Raw genomic sequence first — 20,063 nt, forward strand, 5'->3', positions numbered from 1 at the left:
CCTTCCAGGCCCTGGGCTCAGGGCCATCTTCCAGGTTGGAGTCCTGGCAGGCTACTTGTGATAGTTAATCTTCACTGTCAACTTGACTGGATCAGGAAAAGCCCTGGGGATTAATAAAGCACCTGTGGGACTATGTGTGCATATCCAAAGGCGATTAGCTCACAAGGTCTCTGACCTAATCAGTGGCAGGGAGTCACTCCTCTTGGGCTCACATTATTGGGAGGTGGTGAAACATGGGCGCTGGGGCTTGGCAGGAGGATGACTGGTTGCTCTCCACATCCTCTTGTTTGACTCTTGGCCACCATGACATAAACTGATGTTTCTACCCTTTCCTCTCCATCACGCTGCCCTGATGTCTCTGAGAACACAAACTAAAACAAATCCTCAATGTTGCCTTTTTGCCTACATAGTCACGTGACACAAAGGTCTGTTACATTAACTTTCTTGAGCAACAGTTTTGTTTCTTGCAAAGGGCTGATTAACATATTTTGATACTGTTGAGGGTCAAGGGTCAAATGAGCAGCAAGCAGAACTTAAGCATCCTGTGGACACAATGGCTAACTAGTCTCGTTTCAGGTGGATGTACTAACAGACTCATGGACCACTCCTGTCAAAATGCCCAATCTGATCATAACCAGGAAAAAAAATATATCAAGAGAAGCTAAACTAACAAGGCATTCTGTAAAACCACAGGTCTGGTGCTTCAAAAACTTTTAAAAGTTAATATCTGGCCTGGAGAGATAGCTCAGTGGTCAAAGTCCTGGCTGCTCCCACGGGATCCAAGTTTTGTCCCCAGCACCTAGTCGGTGGCTGACCACTGTCAGTCCAGTTATCAGGTGGCATGGCATCCTCTTCTGGCTGCCAAAGGCACCAGGTGAGCACATGGTTCACATACAATACATGCAGGCACTCACATATGCACATTAAACAAACAAACTGAATGTTGGGGTGAGGACGGCAGCTCAGAGAGCCTGGTTAGCACCCAGCTCTGCAAGATACTCGGTATGTACCTGTAATCCCAGAACTTGAGAGATGGAGTATCAGTTGCTCAAGGTAATCCTCCACTACATAGCAAATTCGAGGCTAGCCTGGGCTACATGCAGCCATCTTAATAAGACTTCCAGAGGTTCACATCTGAAAAGACGAAAGCCATACAACTGTTCCAAATTAGAGACAATAAGGGATAACTCATTTACTACAAATAGAGCGGAGAAAAGGATTGCTAGAAAGGGTATTCTCAGGAAAGGTAGGGAAGTGAACAGGAGTTATCAGGTGGTAACTGCAATGTACCAAAATCCAAGTTCCTGATTTGGGGCTGGGGGTTTAGACAAAGCAGAGCCCTTGACTAGTGCACCAGCAGCCCTGGATTTAACCCCTAGCATCCCATAAAGTGGATGCATGGCGCACACTTAATTCCACTACTTGGGAGGTGGGTATCCCTAAAGACCGAGGCTAGTCTGGGTTACATAAAATCCTGTTCTCAAGTTTGTTTGCTTTGTTCTGAATTTGACCAATGAGCTATGGGTATGTAAGGGAATATCTTTGGTTTCACAAGGTCATCTTTAAGCTAACAAGGATATCTGTGTGTCCGTGTGAGCATGTCATGTGTGCACTGGCGCCCAGTGGAGGCAGAAAAGGCTGTCAGGTCCCCTGAAGCTGAATTTACAGGCAGTTGTGAACTCCCTCATGTGGGTGCCAGAAACTGAACTCAGACCTGGAAGAGCAGCAAACACTCTTAACCACTGAGCTCTCTCTGGTCCTAAGAGTCTTTAATAAAAACTTGTGTGTGTGTGTGTGTGTATACCATGTGTGCAGGCTGGAAGACGGATGCCTTGGAACTGGAGTTAACAGGCTGATATGGGTACTGGGAACTGAGCTTCGCTCCTCTGGATGAACAGTATATGCTCTTCATGACTAAGTTATCTCTCAAGCCAGGTAGTGAAGGTGTAAACCTTTAATCCAGCACTGGGGGGCGGGCAGATCTCTTATGAGTTTGAAGCCAGCCTGGTCTACAGAGCACACACAGAGTTCCAGGACAGACAACTCACACAGAAAACTATCTTGAAAAACAACAAAAAGGTAATGTGTATGACTGTTTTGTGGCGCCTATATGTCTGTGAAGCACATGCATGCCTAGTGCCCACACAGTCCAGAAGAGGCCACTGGCTTTCCTGCAACTGAAGTTACAGATGGTTGGATATTAGGCCTGAAACCTGGGTCTTCTTGGAAGCACAACCAAGGGCTCTGAAACACAGCCATTTCTCCTACCCTGCAACATATGTATTCAAACTCAGTGACACCTAATACAATGTAGCATCTTTTTTTTTTTTTTGGGGGGGGGGCTGCTTAGATCTGTTTATTCCTTTGATCAGCTTCATTCAACACAATGTAGCATCTTAATAACATAAAAATACTGTGACCAGAGGTTAACAGGAACCTAACTTTGCATTTCCCCTTGAAACAGTGGCTCAGTATGTGCACACCCATTTCTGGTAACCACCTCCAAAAGAAACAACTTAGGTACACATTTTAATGACTATCCCTAAAGACTTCTTTTGAGTAGAAATTTTCCAGACAGAGTTCCCTGACTTGGAAGTGTAGCTCAGTGGGAGAGTGCCCAGTCAAGTTCCTGGGTTCTGTCCCCAGCAAAACAGTTTTTGTAGAGTTGGTAACTGATTTCAACTGATCCCAAGGCTTTGAACATGCCTGTTGTGTTCTGTCCCTGGGCCTCTTCCTCCCAATTAAAAAAAAAAAAAAAAAAAAAAGACTGTTTAGTACTTCACCTGACTGGGACATCCTATCGGTCAGTCAAGACCCAATGAACATAGACATGAGGAAGAGATGTCCCTTGTGAATATATTTTATGCATTTTACACAGAGAAACACACACCACACACACACACACTCACACACACAAACACGCACATTTGGTGAACCAGGAAGGAGGTTGAGGAGGACAGGACAGGAAGCATCCGGGTGGCACTGGTGCAGGGGAGGAGAAGGGACAAAGAGATCATCTGTCTCCATTCCACCCCCCACCCCCACCTCCTACCAGGAGGGGTACCCGAGCCGGAAGAACAGGGAGTGCTTATTCTCAACAGAAGAAAGTCTCAAAGTGCAGTGATTTTTTTTTTTTTTAAAGCCTCTTCCTTCCACACATTGCCCTGGTGAAGCCTACACAGACCGTCCTCCAGACTGGGCCAGGACAAGGTCTCGGGGAAGGGAGTAAGGCCAAAGCTCCGCAGGGCCAGAGGGAAGGTGAGGACTTAGGCGTAATGGGTGCCCGGTGTTAGAGAATGGTCCCCTCTGTGGTCCAGCTGGTCCTGCAAGCGGGCAAACTCAGCCAGCTCGTTGAGCTCCTGGAACTGCCGGTCCGTCTTGTGACTGACCAGTGAGCGGTAGAAGTGAACAGCAAAGACGATGAACACCAGGCCACAGGGGACCATGATGGCAGTGGAGGCAATGGCAGCTGCCTCGCCTGGGGTGATGCTCCCGCTGCTGCTGCTGTTGGCCACGGCCACGGCTGATTCAGGAGCGGGCTTGGTGGGGCTTGGCTGGCCTGGCTGCCTCTTGAGGGGTAAGAACTTGACCCAGCAGAGCAGCACGACCTCGGCCAGGAAGAGCAGCGTCCCAATGACAGTAGAGAAGGCCCAGGCCAGCTCGATGTGGCGGTGCATGCGCTCATGGGGCGACTCTTTGACAGAGTTGAGGTTGTGGACGTTGCTGACGGCCTCGATGTTGGGCAGGATGCAGGTGCTGATCATGAGCGCGAACAGGTGCACGGCCACCAGCACTGTGGTGCAGGCGCTGAAGACGATGAGCAACCCCGGTGGGTAGTCATGGTCTGCTTCCAGCTGGACTTCCACCATCGCCACCTAGGAGCCGGGAACAGGGAAGTGAGTGTCTCCCTCAAATCCTACTTCTCTTCCCATCAGCCCCGACACTTGGCTCTGAGTCTGTTTCTGGGAATGGTAAAGCCTGCCCACTCGGGGTTGGAAGTAGCAAAGAGTACCGATGAGGAAAGCATGAATCCATTAGCTCTGTGTCCTTCAGGGGTCAGTGCCTCCTGGCCTTACCGTATACAGAAAATGGGTCTGACCTATTAATTCACAGAATTATTTTAACAGTTAAATGAGCGTTCCCAGTGTACAGCAATTATCTTCCAAATAGGAACGCTGCCACTATCAGTGTTAATCACAAATAGTGAAGACAGTATATAGTTAAGCATATTCTGCAAATTTGACTTTTTTTTTTTTTTTTGGTTTGGAGAGAGGGTCTCTGTGTAGCCCTGGCTGTCCTGGAACTTGCTCTGTAGACCGGGCTATCCTCAGACTCACAGCACTCCACCTGCCTCTGCCTTGGGAAGTAGCTCTTTCCTTCTACCATGTATGTGGGTCCTAGGGGTCAAACTCAAGAGTGTCAATCTTAGCAGCTCTACCTGCTTAACTACCTCTCCAGACCAAGAAAGCCTTAAAATACATTAAAAGTTAAAAATTCAACTACCGTCTGGCGGTGGTCAGGCATGCCTTTAATCCCAGCGGTGGTCAGGCATGCCTTTAATCCCAGCACTCAGGACAGGCAGATCTGAGTTCCAGCACAGCCAGAGCTACACAGAGAAACCCTGTCTGGAAAAACCAAAACCAAAACAAACCAACAAAAATGAACTACCAACCACTATCCTATTGGCCCCACACTCTCATACCCAAACAGGACACAATTTCCTGTCCTGCTCTGGGGGACAAGGAATGGGTGGGAGATGTGAAGACCTTCCCAGGCCACATCCAGGTCCATTCTGAGAACAGAGTGCACAGGCCAACAAGGAACTGAGGAAGGCTTCTCAGAACAGACAGGCTCAGCCCAGTGTCTGAATCTTGGCTGTCTGGGCGGCCAGCAAGCCCCAAGGCATCCCCTCCTTCAGCCCTAGGGCTCACACATTTGCAGCTCCCCAGTTCCTGGAGACCTGAGGATTTGGGTTCAGTGGGGGCATGCTCTGGGCCTGCCACCTGCGCTTTACACCTGGATCTTGCAAGTAACCCTCATGCAAAGGAGTCGACTTATCAGATTTGGGCCAGGAGCAGCGGGCAACTGGGTACATTGCCAGGGTCTGCCCATGTGGGCTAGCGGCTCAAGGGCAGCAAAGAAACAGGGGAAATGACACTGCCATCAAGGGAGGCTGGGGAATGTAGCTCAGTTGGTTGAATGCTTGCCTCCCGTGCATGAAGCTCTCTGTTCAATCCCCAACACTGAAATAAACTATGTGTGGTGCTTCATGCCTGTAATCTCAGCACTAGGAAAGGAAAGGGGATTAGGCATTCAAGGTCATCCTTGGCCACATAATGAGTTCAAGGACAGCCTGAGCTACCTAGTCTTTAAGGGGGAAAAATGATGGTAAATGCCTGGGAAAGTAGTTATGCTAATCCATGTCAAATACTTGCTGAGAGGGGGCACAGTAAAATCAGTTAAAATGGATTTTATTACTGGTCAGTTTAAAACCTTCCTTTCCATCCCAGTCTACCTGAAACTCTCCAGGCTCTTCCCCTCCTCCTGCTGGAGAGAAGCATGGCAGCAGCAGGCCAGGCTCTCAAGCCAGAGCCATCCTAACTCTCACTCCAGAGCTCTGGTTCACACCCAACCCCCTCTATAAGGTGGAAGAGACGAGACTAGAGACACAGCAAAGAGACAGCCCAAGAATCTTGGGAAAGGAGTGGACAACAGCATTGAAACAGCCCGGTTTATATATTCCTAAGACTTTTCAGGACATTTCAGCAGGGTTTTAAGGCTTTTGCCCAAGAATTGACACAACTAGCAAGAATACAGACGCTTCAGCCTGAGAATTTACAAAACAGTTCAAGTTCATGTAAATTTGGGGCACTGCCATGAGGATTCTGACTGTTGTTTAAGATTCCCTGCTGGCCTAATGCCAACCCTGAGAATTCTTCTGAGCCCATGCGGGCAATGGAGCCGAGCAACCCAGCACATGCGGGTGAGGGACCCGGAGCAGCACAGCAAGGCAGGGCACATCTCATCCAGTCTCTGCCCCCAGCCTGTGTACTCTCAGCAGCAGCACCTCCTGCCACCTCCCCACCCCTTACTTCCTCTTCCTGTTTTGGCCTGTTGTCCTGGAACCTGAAACCTGAGAAAGGACAAGCAGGAGAGTTTGGTGGAACTGCCTGGTCCACTGGGGCAGAGGGGAATATGCCCTGCGGGTGTTCCTGGCTGGGTTTGTATATTTCCCTGCATCCCAGCGACCTCCAACTAGCCTACTGTTCCCCCCATAGAGCTTTAAGCACAACCCCTCATAACACAAAGCTGAATGTGAAATTTGTGCCTCACCTTACAAAGCTGTGACTCTGGGCAAGTATTTGAAGTCCTCCGTACCCCAATTTTTGCATCCGTAAAATGAAGGCCTGCTTATGATAGTTATGAAGTTCCAGAGCTAATGACCACAAAATGTCCTTAAAGCACGATCTGACAGATGATAAACTTTAGCATATCAATGATTCCTTTTTGTTTGTTTGGTTGGCTGGTTTTTCAAGAGAGGGTTTCTCTGCGTAGCCTTGGCTGTCCTGGAACTATCTACATAGTGAGGCCAGGCTGGCCTCGAACCTGTAGATCTGCCTGTCTCTGCCTCCTAAGTGCTGAGATTAAAGGTATGAGCCACCACTGCCTGGCTCAAAGATTCTTCTTAGTGATTATCAATCCTGGGGCAGAGGCTGTAGGTCAGCAGTAGCATGCTAGCCTAGTGTGGTGAGGGCCTTTGGGTTCCATGCACAGACGCACAAGACAGACAGACTCGCTCATTTCTCACTTTCAAATAAGGAAACTGAGGCTCAGACAAGTGAGAACAATTGCAGGAAGGTAGCTTTCCTGCTCTAGGGTAGGGTAGGGGAACTCTAAAGTCTGTGTATATAACAGTTCCTTCACACGGCCACTGAGGTTTTGAAGTGTAAATGTTTAGCACAGACTCAGCCACAGGAGAAGCTCAATAAATCTTAGTTAAAAAGAAAAACAAAGAGTTAGAAGTGCAAGAGAAACTCCCCAGGCCGGCACGCTTGGCCCTTCTGAGGCAGCACTGGCTCCCAATGTGGACATCAGGGGCAAGTTCTTCACCCAAGACCCGGCCAAGTGACCATCTTTGCAGGATAGCATCACCACAGCCATAAAACCCAGCCGAGGCACACATACTCTGCGTATCCTCACGGCCTTGGGCTGAGGGAAGGCTGAGCTCTCCATGGAAGAGGAAGGACTGGTGCTGTGCTCCGGAAGAAACCCTATTTCCTTCATCTATCATTCCTGGAAGTCTAACCACACAGTGGCTGTGTGCACCATTGCCACAGACAGGACCAAGTTCAATGCCACAGGGCTGCATACAAGAAATGACCCTCAACAAGAAGGGATGGCTGGGGTGCTGGAGAGATGGCTCAGAGGTTAAGAGCACTGGCTGCTCTTTCAGAGGTCCTGAGTTCAATTCCCAGCAACAACATGGTGGCTCACAACCAATTGTAATGCGATCTGGTCCCTTCTTCTGGCATGTAGGCAGAACACTGTATACATAATAAATAAATCTTAAAAAAAAAAAAAAAAAAGGAGTGGCTGATACACATCATGAGCCTTGATGAAAACTGTTCACAGGCACTTAGTCCTCTTCTAGAATGACTCCCACTAGGGATCTGTCCCGCAGGGTAAGGAGAGTAAAGTCAGAGGAGGCCTGGGAAGAATCTGGCAGCTGACATTCAGGGCCCCAGCCCTGTCCCTGAGAGATCACATCAGATTAGATTGCACGCAGCTTCACAAGGTAAATATAGCTGGGAGCAGGACTGTTAACCCAAAATAAAACAGCTCCTAGCCAGCCAGAAGGCCTCCACCAACCTGGCTGTACAGGCCTGATGGAACGGAAGGGCGGAGCCACAGACCCCAGTTCACACCAGCCTACAGATTCTTGCAGGAAATACTGGGGACCCTAAACCTGAAGCAAGGGCTAAAGTTTACTGATTCTGCATGGCAGCGGCGGTAGTAGTGGCGCCGGCGCACACCATTAATCCAAGCATTCTGGAGGCAGGGGCAGGTGGCTCTGAGTCTAGATCTCAGCCTGGCCTACTACAGATTGAGTTCTAGAATAGCCAAGGATACACAGAGAAAGCCAATCTCAAAAAAAAAAAAAAATTCCCATGGAGTGCAAGGCCCCACTGACAAGGTCAGGCATGTGGCCACCCCACCTGAATAGCAACCACCTTTCTGCCTTCCTGCTGGGCTCCATGAGGGCCCTGAATACCTGGAACCTGGTCTGAGAGGTCCCTCCATGTCCAACCCCTCTGCCCACAGTGGGAAACATAGCTTTCTTCTCCTTAGCTCTTCCTGTCCATCCTTATTAGACAGTTGATAGCTACAAAGAACCCCCAGTCCTCAGTCACATGGGTTTCACTGAGTTGCCTGGATTTGCTAACTCCATTCCAAATGCAGACCACCTCTTAGGAGAGATCTGAATCCTGTCCCGTGGTTTACGAACCCTCTTGACCACGGCACTCCAGTACTCCTAATGTTTCCAAAAATAGATACGCACTCTTTTATGAAACCGACAAAAGTTTCACTAAACGCCACTTTTTCTTGAGGCCTACCAATGCAGACTATTCTGCACTCGCTAGTCCCCTCCCCCTTCAGCTTAAGTATTAATTTTGTTGTTGTTTGGTTGGTTGCTTTCTTTGAGACAGGGTTTTTCTTGTGTATCCTTGGCTCCTTGGCTGTCCTGGCCTCGCACTGCAGAACAGGCTGGCCTTGAACTCAGAGATCCTCTTGCCTCTGCTTCCCAAATGCTGGGATCACAGGCATTCGCCACCTCAACTGGCTAAATATTAACATTTTTTCCTGAGAATTCCTGGGGTGGTGGTTATCTCCTCCCCTTCTGAAGGAGACGATACTGTAGGAAAATTATACACTGTCCCAACCCCCACTGGGCTAATACAGGGAAGAAGCCAGTCCTCTTCAAGGGTTAGTCTTCATTCATCCTGAATCCAAGATGGCAGGTGCAGAGGGACCATCACGTGACACTTGCGTCAGGTGGGGTATGCTGGACCCTCTAGCTGGCTTCTCAAAAACTGGAGTTGAAATACATCCACGAATCTGGGGATGGAGATCTTGGTGCCCACACTCATTTACTGTTTTGTTTCAAGTCAGGGTCTGTCATGTAGGGTAAAGGTTTCACCCTACACATTGAGCACCCTGGGGTTCCCCACTACTTTTTTTTTTGAGACAGACATTATTCCATAGTTTATAGTGACCATCCTCCTGTCTCTTCTTTTCTTTGGTGTTTTCCCCCCCTTAGTTTTTAGATTTACTTATTTCATGTGCGAGTTTTTGTCTGAACATATGTTATGTACATGCCTGGTGGCCGCTGGGATCAGAAGAGGGTGTTGCAGTGGGCTCGGTGGCACACGCCTGTAATCCCAGCACTCAGGGAGGCAGAGGCAGGTGGATCTCTGTGAGTTCAAGGTCATCCTGGTTTACAAAAGTAAGTCCAGGACTACACAGAGAAACCCTATCTCAAAAACCCAAACCAAATCCAACCAACCAACCGATCAAAAAACCCAGGAACTGCTTTTTTTCTTTTTCAAGACTAGGTCTCATGTACAGCAGACTGGCCTCATGTTCACTATGCAGCTAAAGATGACCCTGGACTTCTATCCTTCCTGCCTCTACCTTCCAAGTACTGGAATGACAGGAATGAATCCCAAAGGTGTTAGCCACCACTGCCTGGCCTCACCTTTTCTTCTAAGGTTTCCATTTTTTACTTTTGGGTATGTTCCTAATGACATGATATTTTATTAGAATGTATATATTATTTATAGAAATACAAACAAAGCCAGGTACAGTGGTGCATGACTTCAATCCCAGCACTCTGGAGGCAGAGGCAGGCAGATTTCTATGAGTTAGAGGCCAGCCTGTTCTACACAGTCAGTTCCAGGCCAGATAGGACTACACAGTGAAATCCTGCCTCAAAACTAAACAAACAAACAAACAAAAAAAAAGTAAAATTGCTAGTAGAGTTTGGAGGTCAAAGTTCAGGCAAAATGTTCATCAGTGAGGGCCCTATATAAAATGTTTTATGTTTGACCACACGCATTAATTTACATACATGTAAGGCCAAGGACAGAGTGCACTAGTTACCTGGGAAAACACATTGCCCTAACACAAAAAGATGGCAGACCCCAGGGTTAGCCCAAAACTCCCCAAAGGACAGTATCAAAGTCACACTAGAACCCCTACTGATTAGAGCAAGGAATAAGGAAACGTGAATGAAAACATCATAATGAAACCCATCACCTTATAGAACTTAAAAACAATTTAAAAAATATTTCTCTCACCCTGGTGCAGTGACGCACCCTTGTGGTCCCAGCACTCGGGGAGGCAGAGGCAGGCGGATCGCTGTGAGTTTGAGGCCAGCCTGGTCTACAAATCGAGTCCTGGACAGCCAAGGCTACACAGGGAAACCCTGTCTCGAAAAAACTAAAAAAGTACATATATATGCGTGTGTATGTATTTTTCCTCCTCCTTTTTTGAACCAGGCATGCTGGTATATGCAGAACATCCCAGCACACAAGGAGCTGGCGCAGAGGGATTAAGGCTTCCTTCCAGAGTGGGCTATAGAGACCCAATAGCAAAGCAAAAGATCCTCTTTAGAAAAACAAAACCATCAGCACTGTCTGCCTGTGGGGCTGTCTGAATCGTTCCTTTCAAGAAGCGCTTTAAAAGGCCCTCAGAAGTCCTGTCAGAGAAATCAACTGATTTACATTTTAACTTCATATTCCTTTTCCTTCAGCCTAGTCTCTATCCCATGTCGATCAATAACGCGCAGCCTTGGGAAGCCTACTTAAGAAGAGTTTTTCCCTAGCAGTCAGGGACCCATCAGGGGGAGGGCCCTCACTGTTCCCAGCTGAGAATTCCAGAAACATGCCGCAGGCACTTGTGAAGTCTCACAAAAGGCTTCTCTGCGGAGCAGACATCAACCTCCTCTCGGGACATTCAGCAGAGTCCCACTTACACACAGCCCAGCATACAAATCTTGCATGCAGAACTGGGCATCTGGCAGACTGCAAAGGCCTGATTATCAGCCAGCAAAGGGGGTACTGGCAAGAGGAAGTGGGAGGGGGGGCTGGAAGGGGGGAGGGCTCCAAGTCAGATTCACCAGAACTTGAAGCTTCAGCCTCTAAGAGCCCTGGTTTTCATGGGTGGATCTTTCCCTTTTAAAACCTACTATGAGTTTAAACAAGAATGAAAGAGGGGAGTCCAGGCTCCTGCCGGACACCATAGGAGTTATGTAAGAGCCACTGTCACCATCACAATTACAGACTCTGTCCATAGCCTTTGGTAGCTCCCTACTCCCTATGCAACCTCCTAAACAGTCAATCAAGATCCTCTACCACAGGACTTTTGTTTAAAACAAAGTATAGACCAGGCTGATCTAAGAGTAAGAGATATGCCTGCCTTTACCTCCTGAGTACTGGGCTTAAAGGAGAGTACCACCATGCCCATCTACCAGAGTACTTTTGTGCGTGGCACAATGCCGGTCATGCCAGAGCCCTATCTTTCCCTAAACACCTTACAACTGATCTCCGAAACTGCTCTTGCCAGTGGTGGGCCCTTCTCCAAACCTTATTCCCAGCATCCTCGAGGCTCAGTTGGAATCACAATTCTAACTCCAGCAACCCTTCAAAAAGCAGCCTCCGCACCATGGAAACTATTTGCAAATACCAGCCCAACAAATCCCCACACCCATGAGGTTGCTGTTACAGTTACTTCATTTTACTGGTGAGGGAACCGAGATCCAAGGAGGTTATGTGACACCCCACACCCCCGAGATTCTACGGTCTGAAGAGGCTGGGCTGAGACTGGTACCCAAGCTGGGTAGCTGCAGTCCCTGGTGCCACTTTGCTACCCCAGAGCGCCTGGGTTCTGTGTCCTCACCACTTTCTGATGCTTGCTTTTTCTCCGTGTCCCCCAGAGGGCTACACCACTTGCATCCACGTGACTTCATTGAGGCATGTCATTCATCTGGGACAACCATGAGTGCAGGGAGAAGACATGAGCATTCTGCACTGTGGTGGCCTAGTGCAGGAGTCCCGTAAGTTCCAGCATTAATGATCATTTCTGGGGATTAGGACCAAGCAGTAACATTAGCTCCTTGCTCATCTCCAGGAGCCCTGATCTCCGAGTATGTCATAAACACCCAATAATGTCCCATGACTTGAGTGCTTCCTTCCAACTCATTTTCCCAGAAATCTCAGCCAACTTCTGAACCTGCTCTGGAACCTGGAAACAAAAGGGGGGCTGGCAGGCAGAACTTGAGGAGGAAGATAATCCAAAAATAATTGATCCCAGGTCATGGAAAGCATTTTGTTTACTGCACCAGGCTGACCTTCCCAATTATCGTTTGCTTAAACTAGTGTTACAGCCTGCCCTCCATGCATGATCACCACAGTCCTACACAGGGACAGGGTCAGGCCCAGGCTATTAAGTGGTGGTACAGATAGCTTAGGCTCCAAAGGATACTCTTTTGGTTTTTAATATAGGGTTTTTCTGTGTGGCCCTGCCTGTCCTGGAAGTCGCTCTGTAGACCAGGCTGGCCTCAAACTCACAAAGATCTGCCTGCCTCTGCCTCCCCAGTGCTGGGACTAGAGGAGTAGGCCATCCCCACCTGCTCGAAGGGTACTGTTGGCTCCAGGGACACTGCTAGATGCACATTTAACCCAGGGTCAGGCTCCCTTCATTTTGTATCTGCCCGGTCTCACCAGCAGACCAGATACATCAGATCCTGAAATTCCCCAGCCCCACCCCCCATAGGCACTCGTAATTAATCCTTATTCAAGCCAAGGGGAGAATAGGCTCCTCCCATCTCTACACATGAGAAAACCAACCTCAAAGATGCTCACCCTCAACATGATACAAATACCAGGCCTACTACGCCCTTCCATTGTGAAGTTAGGATTGACTCAGCCTCCACCAGGCTTTTGGGGAGACTCTCCCTCACCCTACCCTTACGGATGAACACGTGAAATTTGGCATTCTAGGCATCCTGGCTAACCCTGGAGACCAAAGGTCCTGTCAGCTAGGCCACTTCTCCAGGTTTGTAGAAAGGAAGCCCCCTGGGGGAAGGAAGTTGGTTGTGCTGACTCACAAGCCAAGAGAGAGTAATCCAGGAAACTTGTCACTCTGTTACCATGGCATCAGGGCAGCCAAGCACCCCTTCCTCTCTTGAGGCTCACTCAGCTGAGTGTCAGCAGTGGGGGCAGGGCATAAGGAAGCCTCAGACCACGAATCCAGAGTCTTTAGGAGTCCGGCTTCACAGCAAAGAACTTAAGTTACCCTCTCGAAACTGCTGCTCAGAATGGAGGCAGGGCTGGGATTCAACCCTTCCTGGTTTGCAGAATTTAGATGCCATCGTGGAGGAGAGGCACCTACTCCACCCTGGCTGAGGAAACGAGATTCCCAGACAGACATCGTGGGCTCACCCTCGCCCACCCAAGGGCATTAGCTACCCCAGCCTGGCCTCCTGCAGAGGAGGAGAATGAGAAAAAAGGGTAGGGAAGCTTCACCTGGGGCTTAGAAGGGGGCCTAGAAAGCCAGGATTTATGAGCCCACAAAGAAGCACGCAAGTGGTGGCTCTCCTTCACAAGGTGTAAAACTTGCTTTTTAGCTTCCAAAGAAACTTTTTTTCCTCATTCCCCAGTGCTACCTGCCTCTGGCTGGACACTGGTCACAGCACTGTGGTGACAGGTGGCACAAGTGAGTGACCAGATGACCTCCAGTCCTGTTTACCGGACCAGCTGTGTAGAACAGGATGGTCTTGAACTTGTGGGCAATCCTCCTGCCTCTGTCTCCTGAGTACTGTACTTATAGGCCACATCCAACTCTCTTTCTCTCTTTTTTCCTTTTTGGTTTTTTGAGACAGGGTCTCTCTGTGTAGCCCTGGCTGTCCTGGAACTGACTCTGTAGTCCAGGTTGGCCTCTAACTCAGGGATCTACCTGCCTCTGCCCCTGAGTTCTGGGATTAAAGGCATGCTACCATCACACAGCTCAGGGGAACTTTTTAAGAACTGTTTTTATCTACCAATTCAGAAATCAAGGTCCAGGGAGAGAAAGTGAGCGATGCACATAAGCAGCGAGCGGCAGGGAGGGATGTTCCCTCCCTCTCCTGGCCTCTCCTCTGTGGCCCAGTGAAATGCGGGCCTCTAAAAGCACTCAGGCTCGCAACTTGTTTGCAGAAGACAACTTGTTTGCAGAAGACGGGGAGAGACCCAGACACACTCCCTTCTTCCCAAGAAAACACCAAGGGTGCCAGCCACTCCCTTCCTCAAGGCCAAGGGCTTAGCTAATTCACGGGGGAGGCAGGGGTGCTGGTGAAGAGGAGGGGGCAGACTCCATGGATGCAGGCTGAGGTCACCAAAAGATAATCACGGAGATGTCAGGTAGTGCCTGCTCCAGGCAAACTCCAGGGTGCCAGGCCCGAAGGTATTCCTAGAGTTAACTTCAGGGGCCCAACCTGCGGGCCTCCAGGGGCGCCTCCTGCAGAGGCTTCTTGTTACCACCTTCTTGGGACTTGAGGGGAGAAGATTATGCCTACCTCCTAATCAAGCAAGAACCCAAGAGCCCGTTCAGGGGGAACATGGCCCACCCTCCTCCCCCACACCCAGTGACTCAGGCAAGTTTCTGGAGAGAAAAAAACAAAACAAAACACAAAAAACTGAGGGTGGGGAGTGGCTGTCAACCTCTAGGCTGAGGCTCTTGGAAAATGCGGTGGGGGTATGGAGGAAGGGAGAGAGTGTGTGCAGTGTGGGGAGGTGGAAAGTATTAGGAAATCCCCTCCAATATTTGGTAAAGAAGCCTTCGTAACACCTCCTGGTGTGTGGGAGGGCGCGGGACAAGGTAGCTCTCATCTTCAGCTCCTGACACCTGTCCTCAGTGGGCCGGACCTTACGCGTCCTTCCTGTCCCCCTGCACACATGCAGGGCAGACTTCTTACATACCAACTTCAGGAAGGCAACGTTCCTAACACAAGGTGCCCGTCTAAAAACACCTGCACCTGGGTAGCTCTGGTCGTCCACCTCTCGCTCACAGCTCAGCAACCTCTAGCTCCCCTCTGGCGCCTGCGACAGCTTATCCAGCTCTTTTCCCTCACCCCAGGCACGCCCAGCCCGCTCCCAACTGTGGGCCCCGTCGGGGCTGCGGGCGGGAGCGGCCGAAGCAGGAAGAGGGGAGGAGGGCTGGGCGGCCCGAGCTCACCATGGCGAAGCCGGAGAGCAGAGCCGAAGTCCGGCTGGAGGCTTTGAGCTTGGCGCGGCTCAAGTAGAGCTTGCGCCAGGACAGCGCCTGCATCGAGTGCTCGTTGAGGCTCATCACCTCGGAGTAACTCTGGCCGATCCAGTCCGGGTAGCTGACGGCGGGCGGCGGCGACAGCGGCGGGGGCCCCGAGGGCTCCCCGTCCCCGCTGCGGCGACGGCTCCGGCGGCTGCCGCTGGTGCTGCTGCTGCCGCCGCTCAAGGGAAGCTCCGGATTGCTGTTGCTCGGGGGCGGGGCAGGCTCCGGATGCATGGAGTACGCTGCGAAGGCGCGGCTGGGAGGCGGGCGCCTGCGAAGGCTGCGGCCCTGGGGCCGCGCCGCACCTCCGCCGGCCTCCCACTCGAGCCTGTCTCACGCGGCCGGACGCACCGGATCCAGAGGCCGAGGTACGGGCTGCAGAACCGCTCCGCAAGTTGCAAGCGGCCGCGACCTGAGCCTGCGCGCCGACCGGCGTCCCGTCCCAGGCCGGCCCCTCGGCGCGCTCCACGATTGGTCGACGCCCCGCGGTTATTTGCATACGCCCCACCCACTGGTGGCCCCGCCCACAAAGCAGTGGGCGGTGCCCGTGAGAGGGACGTGCCCCGCGCCGCCCCCGACGGCCCCGCCCACAGCCCCTGGCGCGCCTTCCTGGAAGCGCGCTGACAGGCCTTGCTTCTCCTCTCTGCAGCTGCTTCGTGTGGCTTTGCTCCCAGTGCTCTTGAGTTGGGCCATCCGAGGTCACCTCTGGGCGCCTCCTGAGGCCTATTTCCTCTTTGAAACAAGGTGGCAAAAGGTCTGTTGGAAAAAGCAAGCGGAGGTCTACTGGAGTTCAGTCAGCGGTTATTGAGCGGCTGCTGGGTGCCAGCATTGTTCCGGGCGCTGAGGGCAGGCTGTGGACTTGTGAATAAGAGGGCCAAAGTCGATCCCGGGGTTGTCATGTGTGCCTGTCATTCCCGCACAGAGGAGGCTGAGGCAGGAAAATCACGTGTTTGAAGTAGTAGCGAGCTCCTGCCTCAGAACACAAGAGGGACAAAATTCCCTGCCCGCATAGCAGCTGATATTCTTGGAGAAAAGACACACAAACATCAGTGAGTAAAATACAGCTTCAGAAGGTGAACATGTGTGGGGAAAAAAACAAAACAACAAGAAGAAAAGGTGGACGGTAGCATTTCATTTCATTTTCAGAATCCTAGTCTCTGTGTATTTATTTTCGAGACCACATAGCTCTGCCTGACCTGGGACTTGTTACATAGACTAGGCTGGCTTTGAACTCGACAATCCATCTGCGCGTGCCTCCGGAGAGCTGGCCTTAAGCGTGCACCAAGTCCAGGCCCCTTCATGGGACTGTAGAGGCAGACTATAAACAGGTCTACACCTTTGGGTCTCAGCTGAGACCTGGGCCAGCAATGTAAAGGGCCAGCACCAAAGGGAAAAGGAAACTACAAGTGCAGAAGCCGCCTGAGTCAGGGATTTGGCTGCGGAATCTGGTGGTTGAGGGTGGGGCTCAGGTGTGGTAAGGGAGGTCCTGGGCTTGGGAGGTCCTGGGCTTCGGAGCTCTAGGATGATAAATCCAAAGCAGCTGCGCTAACAGCGACTTCACTGCCCTAAGCCCCAGCATTCAGAATGTTTGTTGGCACATGCTCCACATTGAAGAAATACTTGTTGGCTGAATGCGTGTGGAAAGAACAAGAACGAGTGACGAATTTAGACCCTACAAAAGCCCGAAGCATGTGACGCTCCAGGTCTATGGTGTGATACTTCACTTTTGTAAAACCACTAGAGGGCGGCCCTCCTCCCAACCGCATGGTACTGAGAGGGACTCCTTCCAAGTTCTTGAGACTCCTCTAGACGCAAAATGCAAGGAGGATCTCTGAGTTCTAGGACATAATTGACCTTGTCTCAATAACATAAAATCAAATGACAACGGAAAGACTGAGGATTTGGAATTTGGAATCTCACCATGCTGGGTTTGTCTTGTAGGTGGGCACTATTCTTGTGCTTGCTTATTCCCTTTTGATTATCATCTGCATCTGAACTCAAATACCACTTCCCCAAAGACCTTCCTTTCTGCCTACATAGCCTCATGCCTGGACTTGTCTGGTCACCCTGATATCGTCCCTTGCGTAGCTCTGATCACGATAGCATCTGTGCTGCTTAGTTTTTGTTTTGTTTTTTGTTTTGGTCAAGCTAGAGTCATCTGAGAAGAGGGAATCTCAATTGAGACCATGCACCCACCGCAAGTCTGTAGCACATTTTCTTGATTGGCTGACGTGGGACAGCCCAGCCCACTGTGAGTGGTGCTGCCCTGGGCAGGTGGGCCATCCTGGGTTCTGTAAAAAGGCAGCGGGCTGAGCAAGCACCGGGTGCTTTCTGTTGTGCTTCAGTTCCTGCCCCAATACAGTGTGACCTGGAAATCGTAAGCCAAATGAACCCTTTCCTCTCCAAGCTGTCTTTGGCGTTGGCCTTTTATCACAGCAACACTAGGACAGCATCTGAGTTTGTCTGGCCAATTTATTTATCGGTCTGACTGTCAGCAATGCATGAGCACCCTTAGAGCTCAGTTTGTGTAGAAACAAGTTGAATGGATAAAGAGACAGACGCCCTTGGTTCAGAGAAATTCCTAGCTAGAGAGAGGGCCTGAGGCCTGGAGGGAAAAGGGGGTGGAAGGCTGAAGGGAAGATCTACTGATCTAGAGTAACGGAAAGAACAGGCAGCGGTGGCTAATGAGGGGCCTTTGCGGAGGCGATGGTTCCCTCGTGGCCACATCGGAACCCTGATTTGGAATCACCCATCTGTATAAATGAGAAGACAAAACAAAACAAGAAGCTCAGCTTGTAGTCCTGGGGTCAATGAGCAAAGAAAAAAATGTAAAACAAACAACCCCAGACCCAGGGTGGGGGGACGGCTCTGACGACAGTGCCCCAAACCCCCGCCCCGCCAGCGTGTTGAAAGGCCCACAGTAAACTCTGTCTCCCTTACTAGCTCCAGCCGGAATTATGAGTAGCAGCAAAGCCATCTGTAGCCGGACTCCAACAGGTGGGAAAATCAAGCCTCTATCAAGAAAGCACCATGCTAGAAAATTTCGGAAATCACGCTTGCGGGCAAAAAGGGCTGGAGCCCAGGCTTCTGATTCAGCAGCGCTTCCAAGCAACCCTGCGGCTCCCTCAGGTGGCCGGAAGGTATGCCTTCAACCTCTGGGCTTGGTATCTGAAAAAACCCAAAAACTTTTCCAGTCAGTTTTGTGCACTGGTAGAGACCCTGCTGAAAGGACAGTGGCCTGATCTATTGGGACTGATGGACATAGCCTGGGACTGACCAAAGACTGCCAGGAGGAAAAGGTTAAGCTGATGCAGTAATTCCCAATAACAGGCCCTGTCCTAGTGTCCTTATTTAGTATCTATAGTTACGTTAACTCTAATTATTTCATTATATATTAAATGTCATGATAAACTCTTTGCAACCTTTCTTCATTAAATCACCATTTTACAGAGGAGGAAACTGAGGTACTTATGAAGCAGTGGGATCTGTCTCATTTACTATTCATTTATTTTAGTAACAGGACAGATTTTTTTTTTTTAAACTTTATTGCTCCAGAGTCTAGGATGTCACCATCACCTACCCACTTTTCTCATTTCCTCGATCAGACTCTTCAGAATATTTTAAATTGCCATTAAGAAGTTATGAAAAGAGCCAGGCGTGGTGATGCATGCCTTCTATCCCAGCACTTGGGGAGGCAGACACAGGCGGATCTCTGTGAGTTGGAGGCCAGCCTGGTCTGCAAAGTGAGTCCAGGACAGCCAAGGCAAAGAGAAACCCTGTCTTGAAAAAAAAAAAATGAAAAGCCATGCAGGGGGCTGGGGAGTTGGCTCGTTGGTTAAGATCACTTGCTGCTCTAGTGGAGTACCGGGATTTGTTTTCCACACGCTGACTCACAACTGTCTGTCTAGTCCAGTTCTAGGGGACCCAGAACGCTCTTCTGGCTGCCACAGACACTGTATGCACATACATGCAGGCAAAAATCTCGGCACACATAAAATTAAAAAAACATATAGAATCTTTTAAAAAGAAGCCATCCAGGCTTGTCTTTATCATTCAAGTATTTGGGGTTTTTGTTTTGTTTTTTGTTTTAGTCTCTTACATGCTTTTAAGATTTGCTGCACTTTTGGCTGCTGAGTTGCAATGTGACCTCAGGCAAATTGGTCTCTGAACCTTGGTGTTCTCTAAGTAAAGCCAAGATGTTAGCCCAGCTTGGAGGTTCATGACGCTAATCATGGCGCTTGACAAAGTAAGAGTTCTGCTGGCATTTCCAACTACCCTGGACTACATAGTGAGTTCTAGGCCAACTTGGGCTACAGAGTTCTAAAAATACACACATGGAGCTGGAGAGATGGATCCGTGTTTAAAGCCACTTATTCTTTTGAGGATCTGTGTTCAATTGCCAGCACCCACACTGCGGTTCACAACTATTTAATTGCCATTCCAGGGCACCAGACACGTCTTCTGACCACCTTGGGTATCAGGCACACACATGATACACATACATACATGCAGACAAAACACCCCCACACATGTAATTAAAACATCTGAAACAGGTTGGGCATGGTGGTGCATGCCTCAGGGAAGCAGAGGCAGGCAGATGGCTGTGGGTGCAAGGCCAGCCTGGTCTACAAATTGAGCCCAGGACAGCCAAGGCTACACAGAGAAACCCTGTCTTGGAAAAAAAAATCTGAAACATATACACATAGAAACACACA

The 20,063-nt window shown here is 50.0% G+C and overlaps 1 protein-coding gene across 1 annotated transcript; it reads right to left on the reverse strand.

Moving 5' to 3' along the window:
• Positions 1-2,831: 2,831 nt before the first annotated feature.
• On the reverse strand, positions 2,832-15,801 carry LOC110545302 (calcium release-activated calcium channel protein 1). Its single transcript, XM_021631326.2, has 2 exons — positions 15,274-15,801; positions 2,832-3,875 (listed from the first exon to the last, which is right to left on the reverse strand). Exons 1-2 carry the CDS (start codon positions 15,580-15,582, stop codon positions 3,267-3,269), a joined length of 918 nt encoding a protein of 305 aa, XP_021487001.1. The 5' UTR covers positions 15,583-15,801; the 3' UTR covers positions 2,832-3,266.
• Between the last annotated feature and the right edge of the window lie 4,262 nt (positions 15,802-20,063).

The sequence above is a fragment of the Meriones unguiculatus genome, chromosome 4, assembly GCF_030254825.1.
Source record: "Meriones unguiculatus strain TT.TT164.6M chromosome 4, Bangor_MerUng_6.1, whole genome shotgun sequence".
In the NCBI taxonomy this organism is placed as follows: Eukaryota; Metazoa; Chordata; class Mammalia; order Rodentia; family Muridae; genus Meriones; species Meriones unguiculatus.